Raw genomic sequence first — 24156 nt, forward strand, 5'->3', positions numbered from 1 at the left:
TGTTGAGACAGGTAACCTACTCACAATTTGCTTAGAAAAGAAATTTGCTTAGCAGTATATTCTGCTAAACAGCTGTAAGAAATTGGTCCCTGTTCTCTTGGAGTGGTGTTTATATTTGGTAAGTCGAATGAAAATAACCTATTGACAAGTTGTCCTCTTTAGAACAACAATCACACAGTTTTTATTCGTAATGAGGTACTGAATATATGCAAAGTAGACACATGCTACAACCATCACACAGTGTTATTTAAAAAGGAGGTACTGAATATGCAAAGTAGCCACTTGCTACCATGTTTCCATCATGAGACACAGTTAAATATTAAAAAACAAATCCTTGATTATTGTGGAGATAATACTCATAAGCCGCTCCAAAGTTCAGCGAAAATGGACTGGACTAGTCCCATCAGTCACATGTCCCAAAAGGCGACTTACATAATAAAGACAACAATATCTGCATATGGCGAGCAGAGATGGCGCAATGAATATCTGCTAAAGGACTGTTTAGTTCATCACTGAAGGGGTTTGAGTGGTAAGTAAATGATTGAAACTTTGAAACATTTTGAGATATATACATGTAGAAATGTTCAGTTAGTTGAGTGATTTTAAGTTGGTTTAGTCATTTAAAAGCAATGTGTACCTTTGGTTTATGGAACCATTCGAATGTTCAATGTGCAAATTTCAAAAGGTGATCGCGTTTTTGAGATAATAGCTGAAAATCCGGAGCAAATTTGTTAAGCAACTTAAAAGCAGCTTTGAAATAGGGCCCATGAATGCCAGGTGTCTTGCAAGCCAGATACTTCCATTACTGTTAATGGCAGTTATATGAATTAATTGAGGGAAATACAACTTTTGACTGGAGCATTTCAAGGGGCACCAAGGCAATGGCCAGGGGCATGGAGGCATTTACCTCCATTGCTTTCATAACGTAGCAAGCCTGCAGGCGTTGTCTTGTATGTATGTGTCAGCAGAATATTTATTTGCTGGGAGAAAGGGCAGGGACTTTTACAATATTCGCTATGCTAGAGTTAATAAAATTTTACTGTATAGTCGTCGGTTGAACGTTTTAAAATAATTAATAAACGGTCTTTGTTGTGTTGTTCACAGTTAACTTTTAATTGATAAAAAGAACACCCACCCATGGGGTAACAGCACCAAGTACACTCTGTCCAGTATAGCAAAACAACTACCAAAAAGTTTTGTTTTATTCTCAATGTGTAGGATGTTTTTTAGCAGTGCTGGTCATTAAGCTTTTTCCACGCTTAGCCAAGAAAAGTTGACTAACCCCTCTTCTGTGCCATCCAGTACCGATTAGGCATGTTAGGAAGTTCAAAGTTCGATGATTCAATGGATCAATTTATCACTGTAAAATTACCCATTCACACATACCATGTACATGTGAGATTCCAGAGTATGTTGACTCAAGCATTGTTCAAACATACATTATATTATCTTTAATTGTATTTTGGCTAATGTCTGTTCAGTCAAGATAAAAGTACTTATTTTCAAGCAAACTTGAAGCCTTGATTGGTGGACTCATAGCAACAAGCAGTGATGAACAGTATAAACCGATATTACACAACCCAATCCACCCTTTGGTATTCCGCTGTTCTAACTCCCAGTATTGCGCTATCGTTAGCTAAGTAACACAAAATGTACATTTACAACTGTTCCAAAACTGCATATTGCGTTAATCTGTGCGTCAAGTTTTCATAAAGATAAATCTGGGAATACAGAAAAATATAGTTTGTCAGAATATCATTTCTTCATCCTTATTGGACGGGATGCAGAAGATTTCTGTAATTCCATATACCATGTGATCTTTAAAGCCATTGGACCCTTTCGGTTCAGAAAAAAAAAAAAAAGTTCACAGATTTACAAATAACTTACAGGGTTTACAGAAGGCAATGGTGAAAGACTTCTCTTGAAATATTATTCCATGAAATGCTTTACTTTTTGAGAAAACAGCAAAACAATATAAATTCTCGTTAACGAGAATTACGGATTTATTTTAAACACATGTCATGACACGGCGAAATGCGCGGAAACAAGGGTGGGTTTTTCCGTTGTTTTCTCCCGACTCCGATGACCGATGGATCCTAAATTTTCACAGGTTTGTTATTTGATATAGAAGTTGTGGTACACAAAGTGTGGGCCTTGGACAACACTGTTTACCGAAAGGGTCCAATGGCTTTAAGCAAACTTGAATGATCTTTCTCAAATTTTTTTTTTTTTGTAAAACAATAAAAACACATTTTGCCCTATTTGTCTTTTTTTCAGTTCTGAAACTGTTATCAATACACATTTTTATTTACCTTATTATTTTTTCCACAGACAATGTACAGCTGCATGGATTGCACCCATCTGCATGGCTTAATGGTTCCGTTAGAGAGGATATGAGAAGCAGCAACCCTGTTATCTTTCACCAAGTTATAAAACAATCTGATAAGATTACTTAGAACAAACTTCGTCCGTCATTAGCAGCCATATATTTCCAGTGGGCCATAATATAAAAATTAACACTGTACATATATTTATTTTGAAAATCAGGGCTCAAACCAAGGTACCCACAGCAATTGCCTTGATGCCCTGACGCTTTTGCTATGGTGGTTCTGCAAGGTTCCAATACAACTTACATTTTCCCCATAAAAGTGCCCCTTATCAGAGGAAAGTTGCTGTGCCCCTTTAAGAGCAAAGTTCAAGGCCTGGAACCAAATCCACAGTATAAAATCCCAAGTGTATTCAGTTCACGATGGGGAGAACTTGGAACCAGTTCCGTCTCCTCTCATGGAAGAACTGGGTTCTCCAGTCTCGCCGTGTCCTCGTCACCGTCTTTGAGATCCTCATCCCTCTCATCTTTGCCGCTCTCCTCTTGATCATCCGGAGTTTTGTCGACTTCAATACCTTCGAGAATCCAACCTTGTACGGATCATTTGCAATCAACCAGCTTCCACAGACGCTGTTGCCTCCGAATGTAACGGATAACTCCACCCTGCCTCCATTCTACTGGAGGATTGCCTATGCCCCTCGAGGTCCTGCTGCTGATGATATTATGGAGCGAGTTGTGGACAGACTGAGTGGGCAGTTTGTTCTTATCAACCCTGTACAACTTGAAGAGGGTAAGCTAGCATCATTGAGTTTTCTGACTCTGAAAGTTTTTCCAAACTGAAATAAGCAAATATGAAAGAATGCAAAAAGTAACATTTAAGTATGGCACTCCAGGGGTGATCATTTCTTTTCACAAGCCTGACCATCTCTTTGGAACAGCGTCCTACTTCAACTCAGACAAACAGATACTTGTTTTAAATTTATTGTCTGTGAAAGCGCTGTGGTCTAAATGAAACAGCGCTATATAAAAGTCTAGTGTATGTGTGTGTAATTTAAGACACATCTCAAAACATGTTTGGAAAACCATAGCTTTCAAACTTTGGTTGTCTTTGTGTACAGCGGAGTTCTTTTGCACCATAGACAGATGGCGCACTTGAAATGTTCAATGTTATTATTTTATTGTTATTGTTACTAGATGTTTCTCTAAAATTTAGAAAAAGAGGGCACACAGTTCAGAGGAAATTTCCAAGACTGTTGTGTTCATTGCCAGATCATTGACGTAAATAGAACGCAATTGTACATGTTATGAATGAAGGTAAGAGATGATCAGGGCCCAATTTCAAAAAGCCTGTAAGCGCAAACAATTGCTTAGCACAAACAACTTTTGCTCAGAAAAAATAGGTCATCAGAACACCATACAGTTACAATTGCTCAGACTGGTACCTCTGTCATTTTTTGCTTTGCCAAGAAATTTGCTTTCTGCTTGACAGCTTTATGGAAGTGGGCCTTGCAAGAATGTGATTCTCAACTTTCCCCCTTTTTTGTTCCCCACAGCTGTAGGTTTTGATTCCGAAGAGGAACTCCTTGAGGCGATGATACTCTCCTCCTCAAATAACATCCTCGGTGGCATCATCTTCAAGAACGACTTCACAGATGACGGACAAACGGCCCCGCCCAACATGACCTACAGCATCCGCCTAAGTAACTCCATGAGGAATGTGGAGAATGAGAACAGCATGTCCCAGTGGCAGACAGATGATCTGTTTCCATTCTACCAGGTGCCTGGACCCAGAAACAAGGATGATATGTATGGAGGGGTACCAGGTAGGGGATTTTAGCACTCTCCTTTTATTTCTGTAGCCCCTTTCACACATCTCCTTGGAATCTAGCCCTGGGGAGGCCACATGTATTTTTTTTATCCCGGTGCACTTTCACACTGTGTCCCTATTCCACTAGGTTCTGGTTGCATGTTTCAAATATACCCTGGGATTTTACCGCTTTTTTGTGAAAAGGCCTATCATTATTTCCCGGGGCAGCCACAGGGGAATCAAGTAATGTGAACAGGATTTGTATTTTTTATTTATTAGGGTGTCATGGCCGAGTGGTTTGGAGCATCAAAGTCAATCTCTGATGGTTAAGTTATCAGCGTGTGGGTTTGAATCCTGGTCATGACACGTGTCCTTGAGCAAGATGCTTTACTAATTGCTTCTCTTCATCCAGGGGTAAAAATGGAGAGCTTGATATTGTGTTTGAAAAAGCCGTCTGAACTAAATGAAATGCTATTTTAAATTGAATTTGTTTTTGTATTATCTTAACAGCCTACTATCGTGAGGGTTTCCTGACTCTACAGAATGCTATAGACATGGCTGTTCTCCAGTTTCAGGGCGCCAGTCTCAACCATGCTACATTGATGCAGCGGTACCCGTACCCTCCGTATTTTGAAGACCTCTACGTCATCGTACTTCAGTCATCTTTTCCTGATCTCATAATGGTCAGTCTGGTGCTCGTAGCCCTCAACATCGCCAAGAGTGTTACCTATGAGAAGGAGAAGAGACTCAAGGTACAAGACAGCTTTCTATTTATCTTGTTAAATTATTACAGTTATTATTATTTATTTGACAAAAACAAGGCAAAATGTACAATAAATAATTAATATAAACCACAAGGGAAACTGACTGGATAATAAATAATGAAATTCACATAATAATAAACAGGATAAAAGGAGCAAGAAAGCAAAAAATGAATAAATAAAATACAAAATGAACAGAAACCCAAAGAATCTAAATATCTTAAAATGGCCAATACAACAATAAATACAATTGTGTGTCCAATATCTGAATATCATTTAAAAAGCTAGTCAGCACACAAAGTTGCTAAGCAAGAAGAAATCTGGAAGTGGATCATAAGCCAAAGAGGCTGTGACTTTTTTTCCTGCTAAGCAAATTACCCAGAAGTATTCTCTGTCTAATAGCCCCGTCTAATAGTCTCCAATTTTATGGCTCAACTAACCATAAAGGGATCAGAAGGCCTCAGTGGTTTCTTTCCCACCTCTGTAGACTCGGTTCAAATCCCACCTCAGATCATAGCTTTGCATGTGGCTCGGGTTTTCAGTCCCTACCTAATTGCGTGGGTTTTCCTTATTGGGGTTTTTCCCCCACATCTTAAACTGAACAGTTGTTTTAGTTTCTAATCGAGAAATTGTGATTGAAACTAGACAATAATATTTACTCTAGTCATTGTGAAATCAGTGGTTAGCTTTAGAGATTCGAACCCACAACCTTGTAAATGCAAGTCCTGCAGTCTAACCACTGGATTACTTGTGACTTGTATGTTGAGACCAGCCCTATCCCAAAACTGATTTGTCTACCTTAGATTGGTGTAGTGATATCTTGCCTCCCTTCCACCTCTGGGACCCGAATCCCACCGGGGGCACTATGTGGGTTGAGGTTTTCAGTCCCTACTTGACTGTGTGGGTGTTTCCTTGGAATAATTCTCGGGGGTTTTCTTCCCACATCTAAAACTGACATTTCTTCATCATCCTCCCTTCTTGTTTGGCTACAATTAGAGCATTGAGAATATTTATCCAGAACCAGATTCCGATTGTTAACAGTAAACATGTCATTCTTTCCCCCCCCCCCCCACCCACCACCCACTCAGGAATCTATGAAAATGATGGGTCTGTCCAACTGGGTTCACTGGTCAGCATGGTTCATCAAATACTTCATCTATCTGATTATCACCGTTTCTCTGATGACGATGATGTTTTGCATCAAGGTTGGTGACCTCAATGCGGCCGTAGTCACCAACAGTGACCCCTCTATCATATTTGTCTTCTTGATGCTGTACGCTGTTCTCAGCATCATGTACAGCTTTGCTATAAGTTCACTGTTCAGTAAAGGTGAGTGCGAGTAATGTCGTTTGACTTTATCAAAGGTTCAGTTAAAGGCAATGGGGAGGGGACTATTGTAATTACTCATCATGATTATTAGCATAATACAACCTTACTTGGTAATGAGTAATGGGGAGAGGTTGATAGTGTAAAACATTGTGAGAAATGGCTCCCTCTGAAGTAATGTGTTTTTTGAGAAAGAAAGCAATTTTCCTCAAATTTGAAGTAACATAGTTTTTGAGAAATAGGTGAATTTTCACTCAAATAATAACTCAAAGTTAGTGCATAACACTGTTTTTCAAAGGTGTCCGGCAGTAACCCACATTATAAAAATAGTAAGTGGTATAAAACATTCAAACGATATTATAGTGTATACAAAAATGTAAAGTTTCTCCTTCACCCATTATAAATGCACCGCGGGAACCAAAATATGCATTAACCTGTGTTTCTACACGGGCAATGTTTGGTTGGTTACACATTCAAGTTACATGCATCACCCTGTGAATTGAACCAAAAGATAAAAAGGGCACTGCAAAATTAAGTGTTGTGTAATGTTTAGATTGAGATACTCAACATACTCTACCTGGAAAAATTTCATATCTGTACATGAGCTTTACTTAGACCTCTTTATGTGAATAAAAGTGGGTTAAACCGTGCGGCCATTTGTGGCTATGGGCATTTTGGTACAAGCCGCTTGTAAAGGGTTGCTTGTGTAGGTAAGTTTCATGCCTGACAGCACGTTGTGGTCTTGCCTTTGACGAAATGCGCATTGCAAGAATGATGTATTAATACTATTTTATTTCTGCTTCTCCAGCAAACTCTGCAGCAGTAGCAGCCGGTGTGTTTTGGTTCATCTCCTACATGCCCTATTACTTCCTGCTTCTCTTCTACCAGGGTCTGTCATTACCAGGCAAGATTGCCTCCTGTCTCATCTCAAATACAGCCATGGGTCTTGGAGCTCAGATTATTGCACTCTTTGAAGGCACAGGTAAAGTGTCTTTTTATAATTGTATATATTTTTTTGATAATAGTAATAATAAGTTTTTAATATGCACTTTTCACATCCCAATTTGCATCTGTTGGCTTTTAATAATGGTTTATTTAATCTGAATAAAAAACAACTAAAAGGTTGACAACATTGAAATTTACAAAGTTGTTACAGAGTTAAGAAAAATGGAGTTAACAATAACCAGGCAAAATCTGTACAAAAACTCACAAATTGTTTAAAATAAAATTAAAAATTCCCACAAGTGTTATGTCTGGGAATCGAACACCCAATCTGCTGCTGACAACACCACAGCTTGGGTCTGGTGTACTAGACCGCGCGGCATCAACACCCCACAAGGTATATTGCCCAATGTGGCCCAGTAGACAGATTTTCTTTCAGTCACTATCCCCACCAACTACTTCAGTTATTATTAATATAATAATAACAGCACTGTACTTAATTAGCGCATCATATAAAATCGTCTGTGGACGCGGCTTATCGCACTATGTGACACGTGTGTATGGTAATATGATCATCATGTGAATGCACATACATTTGTAGACTGTTTCTACGTGTTTTCATTGGTCAATGTTCATGATGAAATCAAACACAGAATGTCGCACTCAGCATTCTCCGTGTTCTATTTCTATTTCTTCTTGAATAATCACTCGGGCAAAGATGACATTTGCACACACCTGCACACACACACAGAAGGACAAGGCAAACACTATATGCCCAATGTAACACCAACAACAACTGTGCCGCAGTTGGGCAGGACCATGTGCAGTTGGGCAGGCCCTTTTAACACAAACAACAACTGTGCCACAGTTGGGCAGGCCCATGCTCAGTTGGCCAGGCCCATTTGTAATTGGTCTGACCCATTTGTAGTTGGGCATGCCCATTTACAGTTGGGCTACCCATTTCCAGTTGGGCTACCCATTTGCAATTGGGCTACCCATTTGCAGTTGGGCTACCCATTTGCAGTTGGGCTGGCCCATTTGGAGTTGGTCAGACCCATTTGGAGTTGATCAGAGCCATTTGCAGTTGGTCAGGCCTAACTGCAGTTGGCCAGGGCCAAACTATAATTAGGCCATTTCTACAATTGGGCCACAACATAGTTAAAGAATAAGTTTGTACACACTAGATAAACTAATACTCGAACATACACAATGAAAACTGTTATGGTATTTAGGACTAAGTTAGAGCAAGTTCGAGTTTGCTTGATCATTGTTTCATTATTGTATTCCATAAAGGAGAAATCTGCAACATTTTTTGACGGCACTGGACACCTTTGGTAATTGTCAAAGACCAGTGTTCTCACATGGTGTATCCCGACATTATGCATATAAAACATGTACAATGTAAAATAACAAACCTGTGGAAGTTTGGGCTCAATCAGTCATCAAAGTTGCATAAAAACAATGAAAGATAAAACACCCTTATTGCACAGATGTGTTTTTAGTGTGTATGGCAAATGGATCATCATGTGAATGCACATACATGTAGACTGTTTTTACGTGTTTCTATTGGTCAATGTTCATGGAGAAATCACATAGAAAGTCGCACTTGGCATTCTCTGGGTTCTATTTCTATTGTATTAGGCCTACTGAATATTTTCACCTTTTTTGTTATGGTTTCCGCTCCTTGTTGTTGTAGGTGAAGGTATCCAATGGGATACAATCAACAAGCCTTTCTCCGTGGATGATGACTTCACGTTACTGCAGGTTATGATGATGATGGTCTTAGACATCATCCTCTATGGCGTCTTCACCTGGTACGTGGAGGCGGTCTTCCCTGGAGAGTTTGGAGTACCACTAGGATGGAATTTCTTCTTAAAGGTCAGGGTGGAATCAGTTTATAATTCGTTTTTACGCTTAGACCAGTATTCTCACTTGAGGTATCCCAACTTTTGTTATTCTTTTACAACTTCGATGAACAATTGAGTCATAATTTTCATAGGTTTTTTATTTTATGCACATGTTAGCATACACCAAGTGAGAATACTTCAAATATTAACAATTACCAAAGGTGTCCAGTGCCTTTTTAAAGAAATGCTTGACATGACTTGCACTTGGCTTGAACTAATTGACTTTTTACTTGACTTGAATTGGACAAAAATTACTCGTGACTTGAATTGACTTGAGTAAAAAATACATGTGTGTAACTTCAGAATTGACTTGACTTTGGGAAAGTTTGACTTGTTTACTGTTACCCTCCATATAAACTTATTTAAAGCCATTGGACACTTTCCGAACAGAACAAAAATTTAAAGTTCACAGATTTACAAATAACTTACAGGGTTTACAGAAGGTAATGGTGAAAGACTTCCTTTGAAATATTATTCCATGAAATGCTTTACTTTTTGAGAAAACATTAAAACAATTATCAATTCTCGATATAAACACATGTCATGACACGGCGAAATGTGCGGAAACAAGGGTGGGTTTTCCCGTTATTTTCTCCTGACTCCGATGACCGATTGAGCCTAAATTTTCACAGGTTTGTTATTTTTATATATACATGTAAGTTGTGATACATGAAGTGTGGGCCTTTGGACAATACTGTTTACCGATGTTGTGCGATTGCTTTAAAAAATGTTTTTCTTTTTCTAAAAGACTTAAAGATCAGATTGTAAAAGTGTGGTAAAACATATGCTTGAAACTCAATTCCTAATTCTTGCTGTTTGTTTATGTAGCAATCTTACTGGTGTGGCTCTCCCATCATTGTGGAGGTGCTAGAAGGAGATGGCTTCTCCATGCAGCTGCCAGGTGCTAACTCAGGGTTCTTTGAGGAGGAACCAACCAACATCAAGGCTGGAATACAAATCAGGAATCTCAGCAAGGTATCAATATATAATCACCAAGGCATTTATGCTGGGTTTTGTCAGTTTAAGAGTAACACAAATAATAATATCGTCATACGTAGATCAAGGGACTTCTTGTTATTTATTTTACTGCCGAAAGTGAGTTCTTGAATGGTCTCAACAAAACTTGCAACAGTTTCATCAATCTCAGTTTGTTGTTTAATACTAAAAAGTGATTATAAACTCCACAAACTAATTTTCTATACCTTCCGCCATGGTAGTAGTTAACAAGCAGTACAGTGTTTTTCAGAACTGAGAAGTCTCCCGAACAATCCGATACTACTCTGCAGTAGTAGAATATAAAGCAAGATAGTTCTGTTAAGAGCAAACACTACCTGGCAAGTAGATACACACATGGTGTTACCGCAAACCAAATATATACTCCACAAACTACTTATTCCTTTTATCAACGCAGGTGTTCAAGAACAAATCCGCAGTCAACAATGTCTCCATGAACATGTACAAGGGTCAGATCACTGTCCTGCTGGGTCACAACGGCGCCGGTAAGACCACCACCATGTCCATGCTGACTGGATTCATCCCACCGACTAGCGGGACGGCCTTCCTGAATGGATGTAGCATCAGGGGCAATCTGGAGGGGGTCAGGTCTAGTCTTGGACTCTGCCCTCAGCACGATGTACTCTATGATGACCTGACTGTGGAGGAGCACTTGTATTTCTTTGGGAAGGTAAATCATACTCTCTCTCCCCCCACCCAAAAAAAACCCCAAAACCCAAGCCCCAGAAGTTGGGGTGTTCTTTTGGGTATTTACGTACATGTAAAATGATAAGATGGTGAAAGAGCTATGTAGCGTTTTTTTCAGAAAACCATTAGGGTTAACAAATGTCTGGCATATTGCATTGATTTTACTTATATAAACAGGACTAAACTCATGCTTATATCCAAAAGGCACTTTCAAATTGAGGAATATAACCAGCCTAGTCCTAGCCTTTAGTCAAGGCGCACGCGGCACTCGCAGATGTCAAGCTCGACCCCAGATATCACGCACACACAAAAAAGATCAGCGCGAGCGCCTTGAGCAACTTGTTTTGGGGGCCTTATGTTTTTCTTTACTTTTTTGCCACAGATTTTGGTGGGAGAAATGTAATGCATGAGCGTGATTAGTTGTTGGCCAATAAGAATAATAACACCATACTGTACATCACACGCCGCAGTACACGCCTTATCACCCACACACACAAATGGTGCGCTAAAAAGTCACATACTGAGGGTAACATAATAATATATGGTGCATATATGAATAACTGATTACATAAACGAGTCGCCACATGTAAAGGCACTTCGCCACTCGCACTGGTATTTTTTTGTGCATGACATATCTTGGGGTGCTGCCGCCGCGTGCGCCTTGATTAAAGGCAAGCCTAGCCCCTTATCTAGACAACTTTGCATGAACTCGAACCTACCACAATCAAAGCTTTCAATCACTTATTCACAATTGTTCTGTTTCTTTTTTATTGCACCCTGCCCGCTACCAGCTTAAAGGACTTTCTACAGCAGAAGTAAAGAAAGAGACTGAGCACTACATTGAAGCTACAGGTCTACAGGATAAAAGGAAACAATATTCCAAGTCACTGTCTGGCGGAATGAAACGTAAGCTGTCGGTGGCTATTGCCCTGATCGCTGACTCCAAGGTAACTAGGTTTTGAATCTTTGCATGGTGGGGTCCCAGTTTCAATGGGAAGGGTTAGCTGCCTAAACTAAAAATCATTGACTGTGTGGTCAATGATTTAAATCATCAATTTAAATCGATATTTATTTCCATAGTGTTGAACAAAAGGAGAATAGTAAACATAATTAGACAAATAATATAAGTCGAAGACAATCAAGAACTGGTTGAGAAAAATAGTTAATGAAATAAAAATTAATAATGAAATAAAAATAATACAATGTAATGGATACAGAGCGAACCAATATGGGGGCATTTACAGAACCCAACAAGACTTGTTTTAAAATGCCCACTAAACAAATACACTAAACAAATACAATAAACAATGCTGAACTTTTTCTTGATCAGGTTGTAATGTTAGATGAGCCCACCTCGGGCATGGACCCTGATGCCCGGCGGTCAACCTGGGACCTTCTAGAGAACCACCGGGATGGCCGTACCATACTCCTGACCACTCACCATATGGATGAGGCTGACCTACTGGGTGACCGCATTGCCATCATGGCTGAAGGAGAACTCCAGTGTTGTGGGACTTCGCTCTTCCTTAAGAAGAAATACGGTGAGTGATTCTTGTAAAAATATTCTGAGACCAAGGGAAGAAGTCAAGCTGCAAAAGACCTTGTGCAAAGAGGTTGTGGTAGACTTTTTGGCTTGATTTTCCACTGTATGGATCAATACGCCGAAACAAAATTGGTAGCGCCCTCTATTGAAAAAACTAACAACTGCAGCGTCTTTTTGTGCATAATCTAGGCACTGAAGACACCGCAGCAAATGGTGCGCGGTGCTCAACACTTGCGCGCTCGTTGGGCACCTGGATTGGTGTATAGCTAATACCATTTGATCAAAGTGTACAGGATTAGAGGAATTGGGTAAAGTGTTTGGATGGTACAAGAGTGGGCTCCACAGTTTACCATTTATAATAGGAGGGTTAATAATTGATCAAACTGAAACAAATTTTAAGCCTGGCTACTCAAAATTTTTTTTAATGAGATATCGTCTAATATCACAAGGCCAAACAGCCACTTCAAGGTCAGGGCTACACTTAACTGAATTTGGCTATCGACCCAAATCAACTGTCACCAGGGACAGGATGCCACCAACCCCTGGGTTTAAAACAAGGATGTAAGCATAGGTCTCACTACCTTCCCAACTTTTTACGGAGCAATTATGGTTAAGTGCCTTGCTCAAGGGCACAACTGTGACTGGGATTCGAACCCACACTCTTCTGTTGACAACATCAAAGCTTGGGTCTGGTGAGGTCTGTTGAGCTAGGCCACCACACGCCACGACCTGACTTGTGTGTCTTGTCCACTTCCAGGTGTTGGCTACCACATGGTGATGGTCAAGTCCCCTCAGTGTAACGTCAATCAAGTGGCTGACTTGATCCATTCCTACATCCCCACGGCGTGCATGGAGAGTAACGTTGGCGCTGAGCTGTCCTTCATCCTGCCCAATGAGGCCTCGGACACCTTTGAGGCTCTCTTCACACATCTTGAGGAGAACAAGAAAGCATTGGGTATCAGTAGCTACGGTGCATCCATCACCACCATGGAAGAAGTCTTCATCAAGTGAGTATTAAGAAAACAATTAAAATTTTGCTTTGGGGTAAAAAACAAAAAAATCTGATTACCATCATCATCATTATGTGAAGTGCCATTTAGTTTAGTAGCTCGAGCCTGCCCAGTGATTTTTGTCCAGATGTTTTGATCCAGCATGCAGGAGCGTAATTCCTCAGTGCTGGCCCAGTCGGTGTCTCGGTTCAGGGTGTCTATGAAAGAAAGACATCTTTTCGCAGGAGAAGACCTTACCCTGAGTGGGCTCCCAGAGGATGGTTGGGCAAGCAAAGAGTGGCGGATACACATTCCCCAGCAAATTTGAGGCAGCATTCAAAGAACTTTTCTGTAGCCTTCAGCAAGCCAGTTTTTCCATAGACATTTACAGATTGTTTAAAACCATTAAAATGGCTCGTACATGTAATTGTCATGCTTTTTGTAGCTCCCATGTGTTATGTAAAGCACGTAAAAGAACCCAGTGCATTTATCGTTAAGAGAACGGGTTCGCCCTGGTGTTCCTAATCTGATCGGGAGCATATTGCGCCACAGCACCACCTTGGTGAAATTGGTGCTTTAGGTCCCATACTTAAAAACATAGCTCCACTTCACAATACCTTGCAGGAAAACTACTGAGGGATTTGATACGCCCCTAGGGGTTTGATAAAGTGCTTTATAAGAACCATGTATTATTATTTTGCTTGAATTTCAGAGTTGGTGAAAACTCTGACAGCACCTTGGCGGGGAAGCTACACCACAACTCAGTACCGAGCCAACGATTAACCAATGGCCCTCTACCATCCAAGGAACATATCGGGCAGAATGGGCATACTATTGGGATACAGTCCACCCCGGGCTCCACCACAAAGCCAGCGCGCTATGGATCAATGGATGACATACACAAGGAAGTTCAGACCACTGATATGGCCTTTGTGGACATGGCCATGTCGAATGATTATGATGGCAAACAAGGTATTGTTAATATGCACATCTTTGTCTCAGTTGGTAGAGTGCCGTTATGTCCCCCATGTGGCACAAACTGTGTACAAACCTTCTTCTGATAGCGCCCTCTATTGAATCATCTTCCTTCAGCGCATGTTATTTCCCATATGGGGGACAGAATATCCGCAGGACATAATTTTCCTAGGAAAATCCAGAGGTCACAGTTTCAAGACCTGCTCTAGTAAAAAAAAATTGGCTCAACCAATAATTTATACAAATTTTCAGTGAAGCGTGGAGACTTGACCTAAACCTTGACCTTAGGGATCAAACCTAAACTGAAAAAAAGGAAATATGGATTTACGGACATTTTCTTGAAGTTGTTTTCTCTCTGCTTCTCTTGCTTTTGTAAATGGAAATGTCAAGAATTCTCCCCCTTGTAAAAAAAATATGTACAGGTTTTGAGTTGTACACTCTTTGTTGCAGCAGATTGCAATTCTTTATTAATAGTGAAAGAAGAACCAAATACAAAGAATCCCCTACCCTTTTCATTTTGTGCTGTTTGTAAGTTGGAGCTGTACATGTAGATGCATTTTTCATGATTTTCATTCACTTGCTCACTTGTCATTATTATTTCTAGGTGGCCAGTACTCCAGTAAGAGCCAGCTGACACCAAAGCAGCGTCGGAACACCGGCCTTAAACTCTACCTGCAGCAGTTCAGAGCCATGCTCGTCAAGCATATTCTGCACAGCAGACGCAACGTGATTCTAGCCTCCGTCCAACTCTGCGTACCTCTCTTGAACACCGCCATCGCTGTTGTCTTACTCCTTGTGTCACCCCAGTGGTACATCTCACCACCCCTAATCATAAGCGCTACTCCGTACAAAGAAGGCATCGCTCAATTCTCAAAGGGATTAAACTTTTCCTCCCAGGTGACGAAAAGTTTAGGCCAGTCGTACCTGCGACAGTTTGATGGTACAGGAACGCAAGTTGTGGACATTGATGAGGTTACATCAGTTCCTCATAATATGCGTGATTATTTAGTCTCACAGGGCGAGGATGGCGTTGGCATGTACAATTCTAAGAACCTTGTCTCGGCAGCGTTTGAATATTACGACGACGAACCTATCATCGGTAACATATCTTTGGGAAATGTATCTCTGATTGTTGGAATGGCATTCTATAATAACCAACCATACCACACGTCACCTCTCTCACTGAACGCAATCAACAACGCTTATGCCAGGTATTACCTAGGCGACCAATACAACTTCAACGTCATCAACGATCCTCTCCCAGCGACTGTGGAAGAACAGTTTTCCGAGCAGTCGGACAGCTTCGGCCTGGGCAGTATGATTGCATTCACCATGGTATTCGGTATGTCATTTTTGGCTTCCTCCTTTGGGGTGTTCCTCATCATGGAGGCCAACACCAACGCCAAGCACCTCCAGATCGTCAGCGGTGTCCACGCTGTCGCCTTCTGGTTCTCCAAGTTCATCTGGGATCTCATCAACTACATGATACCATGCGTGCTGATTGGACTCCTCATGCTGGCATGCAGAGTGGATGCTTACGCCCTGGATGGTCGCATCTGGGATCTCTACCTCCTTCTGTTTCTCCACGGTTGGGCAGTCATCCCGTTCAGCTACCTCCTAGCATTCTTCTTCAAGGAGCCTGCATCGGGCTATGTCCGTATCCTCATCATTAACATTGCCCTTTCGATGTTGATGTACTTTACCTATAAAGTGTTGTCGATTGAGGAGCTTGGGCTGACTAATGTAGCTCAGCTCCTGGACTGGATCTTTATGTTGATGCCTTTGTATAGTCTTGGTGCTGCCCTGGAGGTCTACTACATACACTACACTCACATTACCATCTGCCTGTCATTCGTTCCATACAGCCAGCAGTACTGTGACATTGAAGGTAAGGATTATTGAGGCTGTACTTATCAACCCTTTAGAGATAGTTTCAGTTATGTATAACCATAACCATAGGCCCAGACATGGCTGATATTGTTTAGCTATCAACACAATTGTTTGTTAGTAAAGTGTCTGAAAAATGACTGTTTTTAGAAACATTGATACTATGTTGTCATGGAAATCAATGGACAATGACAACTCAGGTTTTGAGCTTTACTTTGACCATTTGGTTTGAGTGGTTATACCGTGTGTCTCAAAAAAATCTATACACTTTTGAAATGGCTGCAGAATGAAAAGTATATTATTCTGGTGGAAAAGGTTTAGGTGTATGGATAGCTAATGGTCTCAACTTTCATATGACACCATAAAGTCCGAAAATAATTTATGATTGTGTGAGCAATGCTCTCTTTTGTGAAGGGTTGAAAATAAGGCTGCGCAGGAATTAGCCTTCCCTTTGTTCAATCCAAGATTTCGGCTACTTCAGGTCAATGGGTAACCTGAAGAATAAGTAGCCAACATCTTTGACATTCCTGTTTTCAAAAAAACGTATTATTGAACAATCTTTGTACATAATCCCCATCTAATTATTAAGAAAACCAATGAAATGTTCAACTCATCTTATAATAACTGAAATGCGGGATGAAGGTTTTTATTAAAAGTCACAGATGTTAAAAAACAAACACAGTTTGTAACATGGAAATTGCTACATGTACCATCACACCATCGCGACTCACATGAAGACACCACTGAGTCTACCAGGGAAAGTTACAATGCTACAAGAACAAAAATGCATTTCCTGTTCACTTATGAATATATAAAAAATGGTTTAATAAACCATAAACTTCACTCAGCAAACCAAAACTGATCGTATTTGAGCATGAATTTATTACATCACCCTCAATTTTGTAAGCTCTCAAATTGGAACGCTAATTTCTGCACAGCCTTATTTTAAACACTTCACAAAAGTGAGCAGTGCTCACCCAGCCTTGAATTATTTTCGGATTTTTTGGTGTCATATGAAAGTTGAGACCATAAGCTATCCATAAACAAAAACCCTTTTCCCCAGAATCGTTTATTTTTATTCGGCAGCCATTTCAAAAGTGTATAGGTTTTTTTGAGACACCCGGTACATATAGGTCAGATCTTGCAGCTATTTGCAGCTGATATGAGCATTTTGGTACAAGCTGTTTCTGGCCCCTTTGGTCTCTATAGGGTTAACACTCAGAAGCTATATAACATGTATAAGGTAAACATTTATTAACCTTCTTGATAGCCAATTGTGAAGCGCATTGATACATTTTGTAAATTGCGTTATATAAGAACTACATGTAGTGAATATTATTATGTGCTTCCTGCACCTTCAGGTATCTCCTACAACCCAGAGTATCTGACGTGGAGTGGGGAGGGTATCGGTCGCTACCTGGTATTTTTTGCCATTGAGGGTGTCCTATACTTTGCGCTTGTATTCGTCGTGGATTCAGACCTCTTCAAGAAGATGATACAAGGCATCAGGAAGGTGTTATGTTGCAGGAAGAAGAGACTGGTGTATAGTGAAACTAATAAAGCAATTAATGTGGAGGTGAGGCTTACTAAGATTAGAAAGTGTTGTGGCCTTTTGAAGTGTCGTGGCTGAGCAGTTAAGAGAACCGAATTCAAACTCTGGTGTTTCTGTTCAGCAAAGTGTTGGTTGGAGTCTCAGTCGAGACACTTGTGTCCTTAAGCAAGACAATTACACTTTGCTTCATCCTTCGATGGGACGTAAAGCCATTGGTCCTGTGTGTTGTGCATTATTAAGATTAATTTGTGACCCTCTCACCTTGAGTACTCATACCTGCCTCAAGTTCTTACAGTTCTGAATCTTGGCTCCAAGCACTTCTCCCAAGAAATTCTGAAAGTTCAAACATCAGAACAAGTCTCTTACAATTTTTAAATCTATGGCCCACACTGAAAAGAACTTCTCCTGAGAAATTCTAAAAGCTTAATTATCAGAACAAGTCTCTCTCTCTTGCAAACTTAGTCTAGGCTCTACAAAGAAAAGCACTTCACCCCAAGAAATTCAGACAATTTAAACTTGATAATATTTTCCTCTTAGTTACAATTCTTACAGTTCTGAATCTAGGCTCTACACTGAAAAGCTCTTCATTGGAGAAATTCTGAAAGTTTAAACATCAAGCCCAGTTAAAAATACCGTAAATTGCTTCCTGCAAAGCAAATGTGTTTTGCATCACTACTGGAATAAGAGTGCGTACCAACTATTCATTTTGCATTCGCAGGAAGTTTGAACAAGGCTTTAGTCTAGGCTCGTAACTGCAAAGCACTTCTTCCGTAAATTCTGAAAGTTCAAACATCAGAATAAGTCTCTCTCTCTTGCCAGCTTATATCTAGGCCCAAGACCATGATAAACTCCCCTTCTTCTTCCGAGTAATTCAGAATATGCCATCTTCAAAATAACTTTCTCTCTCTCATAACCCTGATTCTAGGCTGATGAGGATGTTGCCAGTGAGAGGTCCCGCATCCTAGACACACCCCTCCAGGAGTTGAATCAGACGGATGCTCTTCTCATCAAGGATCTGAAGAAGGTTTACTCCTTGAGAGGAGGCCAAGGGCTGGTGGCTGTGGACGGTATCTCAGTGGGAGTTCCTCTTGGAGAATGCTTTGGTCTCCTTGGTAAGAATGATTGGTTATGGGCAATATAATAATAATAATATAAATAACATAATAATAACACAAGACTTTTATATGGCACATGATGCAGGAGCCTCTATGCCTTACACAAAGCATACAACAATGACAATATACTAAAAGCAATTGTTACAAAAGAAAGATTCAAACAAATAAGTCCGTAAAAGTCCCTTGGAAATCTGAAGAGTCAGCTTGGCGAATATGGATAGGGTAAGTCATTCCATAACGAAGGTGTAATGAAGTTAAACACTTGTGTCCTTGAGCAAGATACTTTCCTATAATTGCTTCTCTTCACCCAGGGGTATAAAAGGGGACCTGGGAGGGTAGAGGTTGATATTGTGAATGAAAAAGCCTTTGGAGTGATATAAACTGTAGCCCAGGTTGTATACTCCCAAGGGAGCTGAGAAACATTAAAAGGGATGTTATTGGCCCTATGGCCAGGGCGCTAATGTAAAGGGCACTGATACGGTTATTGTGAAATGCGCTATATAAGAGTTATTTGTATTATTATTTTGTTATTAAAGGCTCTTTGACCGTAGAATTTAGTGGAAAAGTTAGTTCTGAGACTATTTACTGAAATAAATCATTTGGTGGCAGGGATCAAAGCTAATTAAAAAAATAATCCTTTGAGAGAGACTGCTAGGGTTGAAACGTTAGGCCATTAAGTATGTTTTGCATTTATACCTTATTAGGCCCTTTTGGTTGGTAAGCAGTTTGCAACAGCTGATTCTATTTTCTTATTTTTTTGTTTATCCTTACACAAGGTGTGAATGGAGCAGGGAAAACCACAACATTTAAGATGCTGACTGGTGACGAGACACTAACAGCTGGTACAGCTTACCTTGATGGCTATAGCATTAAGTCAGATATCAAAAGGGTAAATATTTTGCTTTTTATTCTCTATTCTAGGCCCAATAATATTGAGCAACTTCAGCAAAAAACAGACATGATCTTCATTCGATAAAACGCTCCTACTTTTTTCAAAGGACCAAATATCATGCCTGAGAAAAACATTGCTTAACAATTCTCTACTTGGCAAAAATGAACAGGATAACAGTCAAAGATGGTACAGCTGACGTAATACTTTGTCTGTTAACCTTATTCTGTTTAGCATCATTTTGTTGGGCTTAGTTAATTGTTGTGCCTAAGCAGTTCTATTGTGCGTTACACACACATGTACAGGCACACACTTTTCTTTTGTTCAAGGGCAAATCTAAGGGGTATGCCTTTTAGAAGTAATGTACTACTATGGTTTAAATGTGTCCATTGTAAAGGAATACCACCTGCTTACTTTTGGAACTAAAGTACATGTACTACGTGTAGTAAAAAAGTACTATCATGTTGTTAAATGTACTACTATGTTGTCAAAAGTGCTACTATGTCAATCATGTCCATTGTAAAGGAATACCACCTGCTTTACTTTTGGAACTAAAGTACTACGTGTTGTCAAAAGTACTACCATGTTGTTTAATGTACTACTATGTTGTCAAAAGTGCTACTATGTCAATCATGTCCATTGTAAAGGAATACCACCTGCTTTACTTTTGGAACTAAAGTACTACGTGTTGTCAAAAGTACTACCATGTTGTGAAATGTACTACTTTGTTGTCAAAAGTGCTACTATGTCAATCATGTCCATTGTAAAGGAATACCACCTGCTTTACTTTTGGAACTAAAGTACTACATGTTGTCAAATGTACTACCATGTTGTCAAAAGTACTACTATGTTGTCAAATGTGTCCATTGTAAGGGAATCCCATCTGCTTTACTGATAGGTCCAGCAACGGATGGGTTACTGCCCCCAGTTTGATGCCCTGATTGACCAGATGACAGGTAGGGAAACCCTCACCATGTACGGTAGATTAAGAGGTGTACCTGAGGCACACATCCCAGATGAGGTCAACCGACTACTCAAGATACTCACCATTGACCCTCATGCAGATAAACTCACCAAGACGTACAGGTAATGATTAGGGTCAGAGTTCAAGGGTCACTCATGGTCTTGCTGCAGCATTATAAAATCAAACATTTTTGATGGACATAACTTTTAATGTGTGATGTCACACTTCATGAAGTTGCCCTGCTTCACAGTTGTGATAAACCATGTGCCGATTTCACAGATGAGCTTTCAATATTGCCATTAGTGATTTGTAATGTGGCATAATAATAATAGCAAACATTTATGTGCCCTGTCTTTCAGACTTGACACTCCTGGTGCCATTGAGAGACACAGCCCAACAATAGTCTGAACTAAAACAACAAACTGATTAAGTCAGGAGCTACGGAAGAGGAGGGTCTTTAATTGAATTTAATGTAGAATTTTGCGCGTGAGGTTTCTTTTCTGCAGGGAGTCTGTTTTAGAGTGAAGGGCCAGATCTTGAGACTGACCGACTACCAACTTTGATTTATGGGAATTAAAAGTGATTTGCAATTAAGATCAATCTTGGCTCTTTGTGAAATTGAACCCAGTGTATTCAAGGCATAGTGTTAGCCAGAGGGGTGTATGGGTGTTGTTTGAACACCCTGTTTAAAATGTTTGACACCCTGTTTTATCTGTCATTTACAACTAAATGTAGCGTAAGTGAACAGTTTGGACACCCAAGTTTCTAAACTTACAGCAAACACAGACACCCTTTTAAATACCAGATCCTTGCTGGTAGAGGCAGGCAGAGCTTATTCATTTGGTCTGTTATTATTTCCCTGTTGTTTTAGTGGAGGCAATAAGCGCAAGTTGAGTACAGCCATCGCACTGATGGGTGATCCACCAATCATCTTCTTGGATGAGCCAACAACGGGAATGGATCCAGTAGCAAGAAGACTACTGTGGGATACCCTGTCTCAGATTCGCGCCAGCGGGAAGTGCATTATCCTCACATCACACAGGTATATAAAGACCACCATTGTCATACTAGTCCAATATTTTTATCCAGCTCCCTCTCTCCACTTCATCCGATGCCCCTACCTACTACTCCCTTCCGCTCTATACTACCTACCCCTACTCCCTGCTCCTCACCCCTTTTGCCATCCTTTCTCCTTAATCTCATTTTGGTTATTTTTGTGTATTACATTCTAAATTTGTGTATTACATTCTACATTTATATATTATTTAGTGAATTGTCTTGAACTTTCTTGGTGTTTTGAGTGTTTTAAATGTTTTATTAGAGTTAATCACCCGAACAATCTACTCCGCGGAAGTAGAATTAAGCAAGACAGTTCACTAAGAACAAACTCTACCATGTCTACCTGGCAAGTAGATACACACATGGTGTTACCGCAAACCAAATATATATTGATACCTCACCATGCAATGCCTCAAATCCTATATAGAGTTAATCATGTTTAATTATTTTTAATACAAAACTGCCTCATAGTCTGTTAGATAAAACACGGAATGTGGTAGTAGAGCATTAAAGACGAAAAAATTACGAATATAAACTGCATGAGCTTTCGTAGCAACAACTACTTCAATAGATGAAATAAATCCACATGGAAGATAAATCAATTATTTTCAATGTGATTGAATAAAACTTGCATTTTGATGTTCCACATTTGCAGCATGGAGGAATGTGAAGCCCTATGTACACGGCTGGCAATCATGGTCAATGGCCAGTTTAAATGTCTAGGTAGCGTCCAGCATCTTAAGTATCGCTTTGGTCAGGGCTACACTGTACTAGCCAAGGCTCAGCATGGTGAGACACTCAATAACTTCAAAGTGCTCATGGAAGAGATGTTTCCTGGTAAGTCAAAATTCAAAATAAATTACACTTGAAACAATGAACATTTTGGTTTTTACCCATATACACCGATGTGTGTTAGCACTGTATACTCAGTATGAAAAAATATGACAGACATGTTACTCGGGTGGGATTCAAACCCACGACCCTTACAATTCTAGAGCAGTGTCTTGCCAACTAGACTACCGAGGTTGCCCGGTAGCTAGAGGCAGTTCAAATCCTATGTTTTGGCAGCGGGTGCCGTAATGATATGATCAATGTTAAAAATGCGTCAGGGATAAGAATATTATTTTTTTGATTTTTGAATGCTGTTGGGTTCTATTGGAGGCACACTTTTGGGGTATGCAACGCCATCAGCCAGGTTGCTAATTATTGCTAATTATTCATAACATATCCTTTACCATGGTTCACTCAGTGACACTCAAGGCACTTCAACATTCAGTACTTTCCTGCAAGGTATCTGGGACCATGTGTACGTTTGAATTATGAGACCTTCTCCTTTTACATAGCACCATGTAACATGTGTAATGACTTACAAGGTGCTGTGGTAAAATATGCTGCCAATCAAACAAGGAACACACACCCGGACACTGTTTTTTTTTTTACGTGCGCTACACAACACACAGGACCACTGGCTTTACGTCCCATCATGGGTGATTGTCATGCTTCAGGACAAAGGTGTCGCGACTGGAATCCGAACCCACACTCTAAGCTTGATTCGGTTTCACACCGGAGCTTGAGTCCGATGCTGTTAACCACTAGGCCACAACATCTACAGCAGTAATAGTTAAGTGCCTTGCAAGTGGCATGACCGTGATTCGAACCCACACTCCCTTGACTCAGACTCTAAAGTCTTATTATTACTAAGTGATGTCCTTTATCGCTCCGCAAAAAAACCCACCATATTTATGACCTTCTTTTCACATTGTTTTCTGTTTATTTGTTGTTGCTAAAATTGCAGGAAGCAAATTGAAAGATGAGCATCAAGGTATGGTCCACTACCACATCACCAACACACAGCTCACATGGGCCCAAGTCTTTGGGGCCATGGAGCGGGCCAAGACTAGCTGCGGCATCGAAGACTACTCCGTCAGCCAGACCACCCTAGAGCAGGTCTTCCTTAACTTTGCTCGAATGCAGAGGGAAGACAGTAGACGATAGCCAGAAGGTAATGGGTACAAGGCTTGGGGAGGGGCTCCTGTCTCACTGGTTGTACATATATTCACTTTTTGATAGAGCACTGTTCAATGCTTAAACAAATTGTGCAAACTTTAGTTATTTTGTTATGGTCAGAATTGATAACCAATCATCCCAAATATAGACCTTTTCCCAATTAATGTCAGGCCTATTCAAACTATTCTTTGAAACTTTGCCTGAATGTAGAGGGAAGATGATCAACGATAGTCAGAAGGTAATGGGTAGAAGGCTAGGGGAGGGGCTCCAGTCTCTGACCCCCTCTCAACTCTCCCATTTGGTGGCCCACTGGTTGTACACGCATTCACTTTTTGATAGGGTACTATTCGCTGCTTACCAAACTGGCAAAGTTTAGTTGTTATGATCGAAATTGATAATCATTAGT

At 40.2% G+C, this 24156-nt stretch overlaps 1 protein-coding gene across 1 annotated transcript; it reads left to right on the forward strand.

Moving 5' to 3' along the window:
- Positions 1 to 448: 448 nt before the first annotated feature.
- Positions 449 to 24043, forward strand: LOC139943940 (phospholipid-transporting ATPase ABCA3-like). The gene is made up of 21 exons (XM_071940841.1): positions 449 to 529; positions 2332 to 3116; positions 3880 to 4149; positions 4644 to 4885; positions 5983 to 6223; positions 7029 to 7202; positions 8859 to 9040; positions 9898 to 10044; positions 10481 to 10753; positions 11562 to 11717; positions 12101 to 12311; positions 13071 to 13320; positions 14015 to 14274; positions 14882 to 16165; positions 17526 to 17740; positions 18642 to 18828; positions 19608 to 19720; positions 20619 to 20806; positions 21556 to 21726; positions 22399 to 22580; positions 23539 to 24043. The coding sequence occupies exons 2-21, from the start codon at positions 2750 to 2752 to the stop codon at positions 23736 to 23738; spliced, it is 5313 nt and encodes a 1770-aa protein (XP_071796942.1). The 5' UTR covers positions 449 to 529; positions 2332 to 2749; the 3' UTR covers positions 23739 to 24043.
- Positions 24044 to 24156: the final 113 nt, after the last annotated feature.

This window comes from Asterias amurensis, chromosome 11, assembly GCF_032118995.1.
Source record: "Asterias amurensis chromosome 11, ASM3211899v1".
NCBI lineage: Eukaryota > Metazoa > Echinodermata > Asteroidea > Forcipulatida > Asteriidae > Asterias > Asterias amurensis.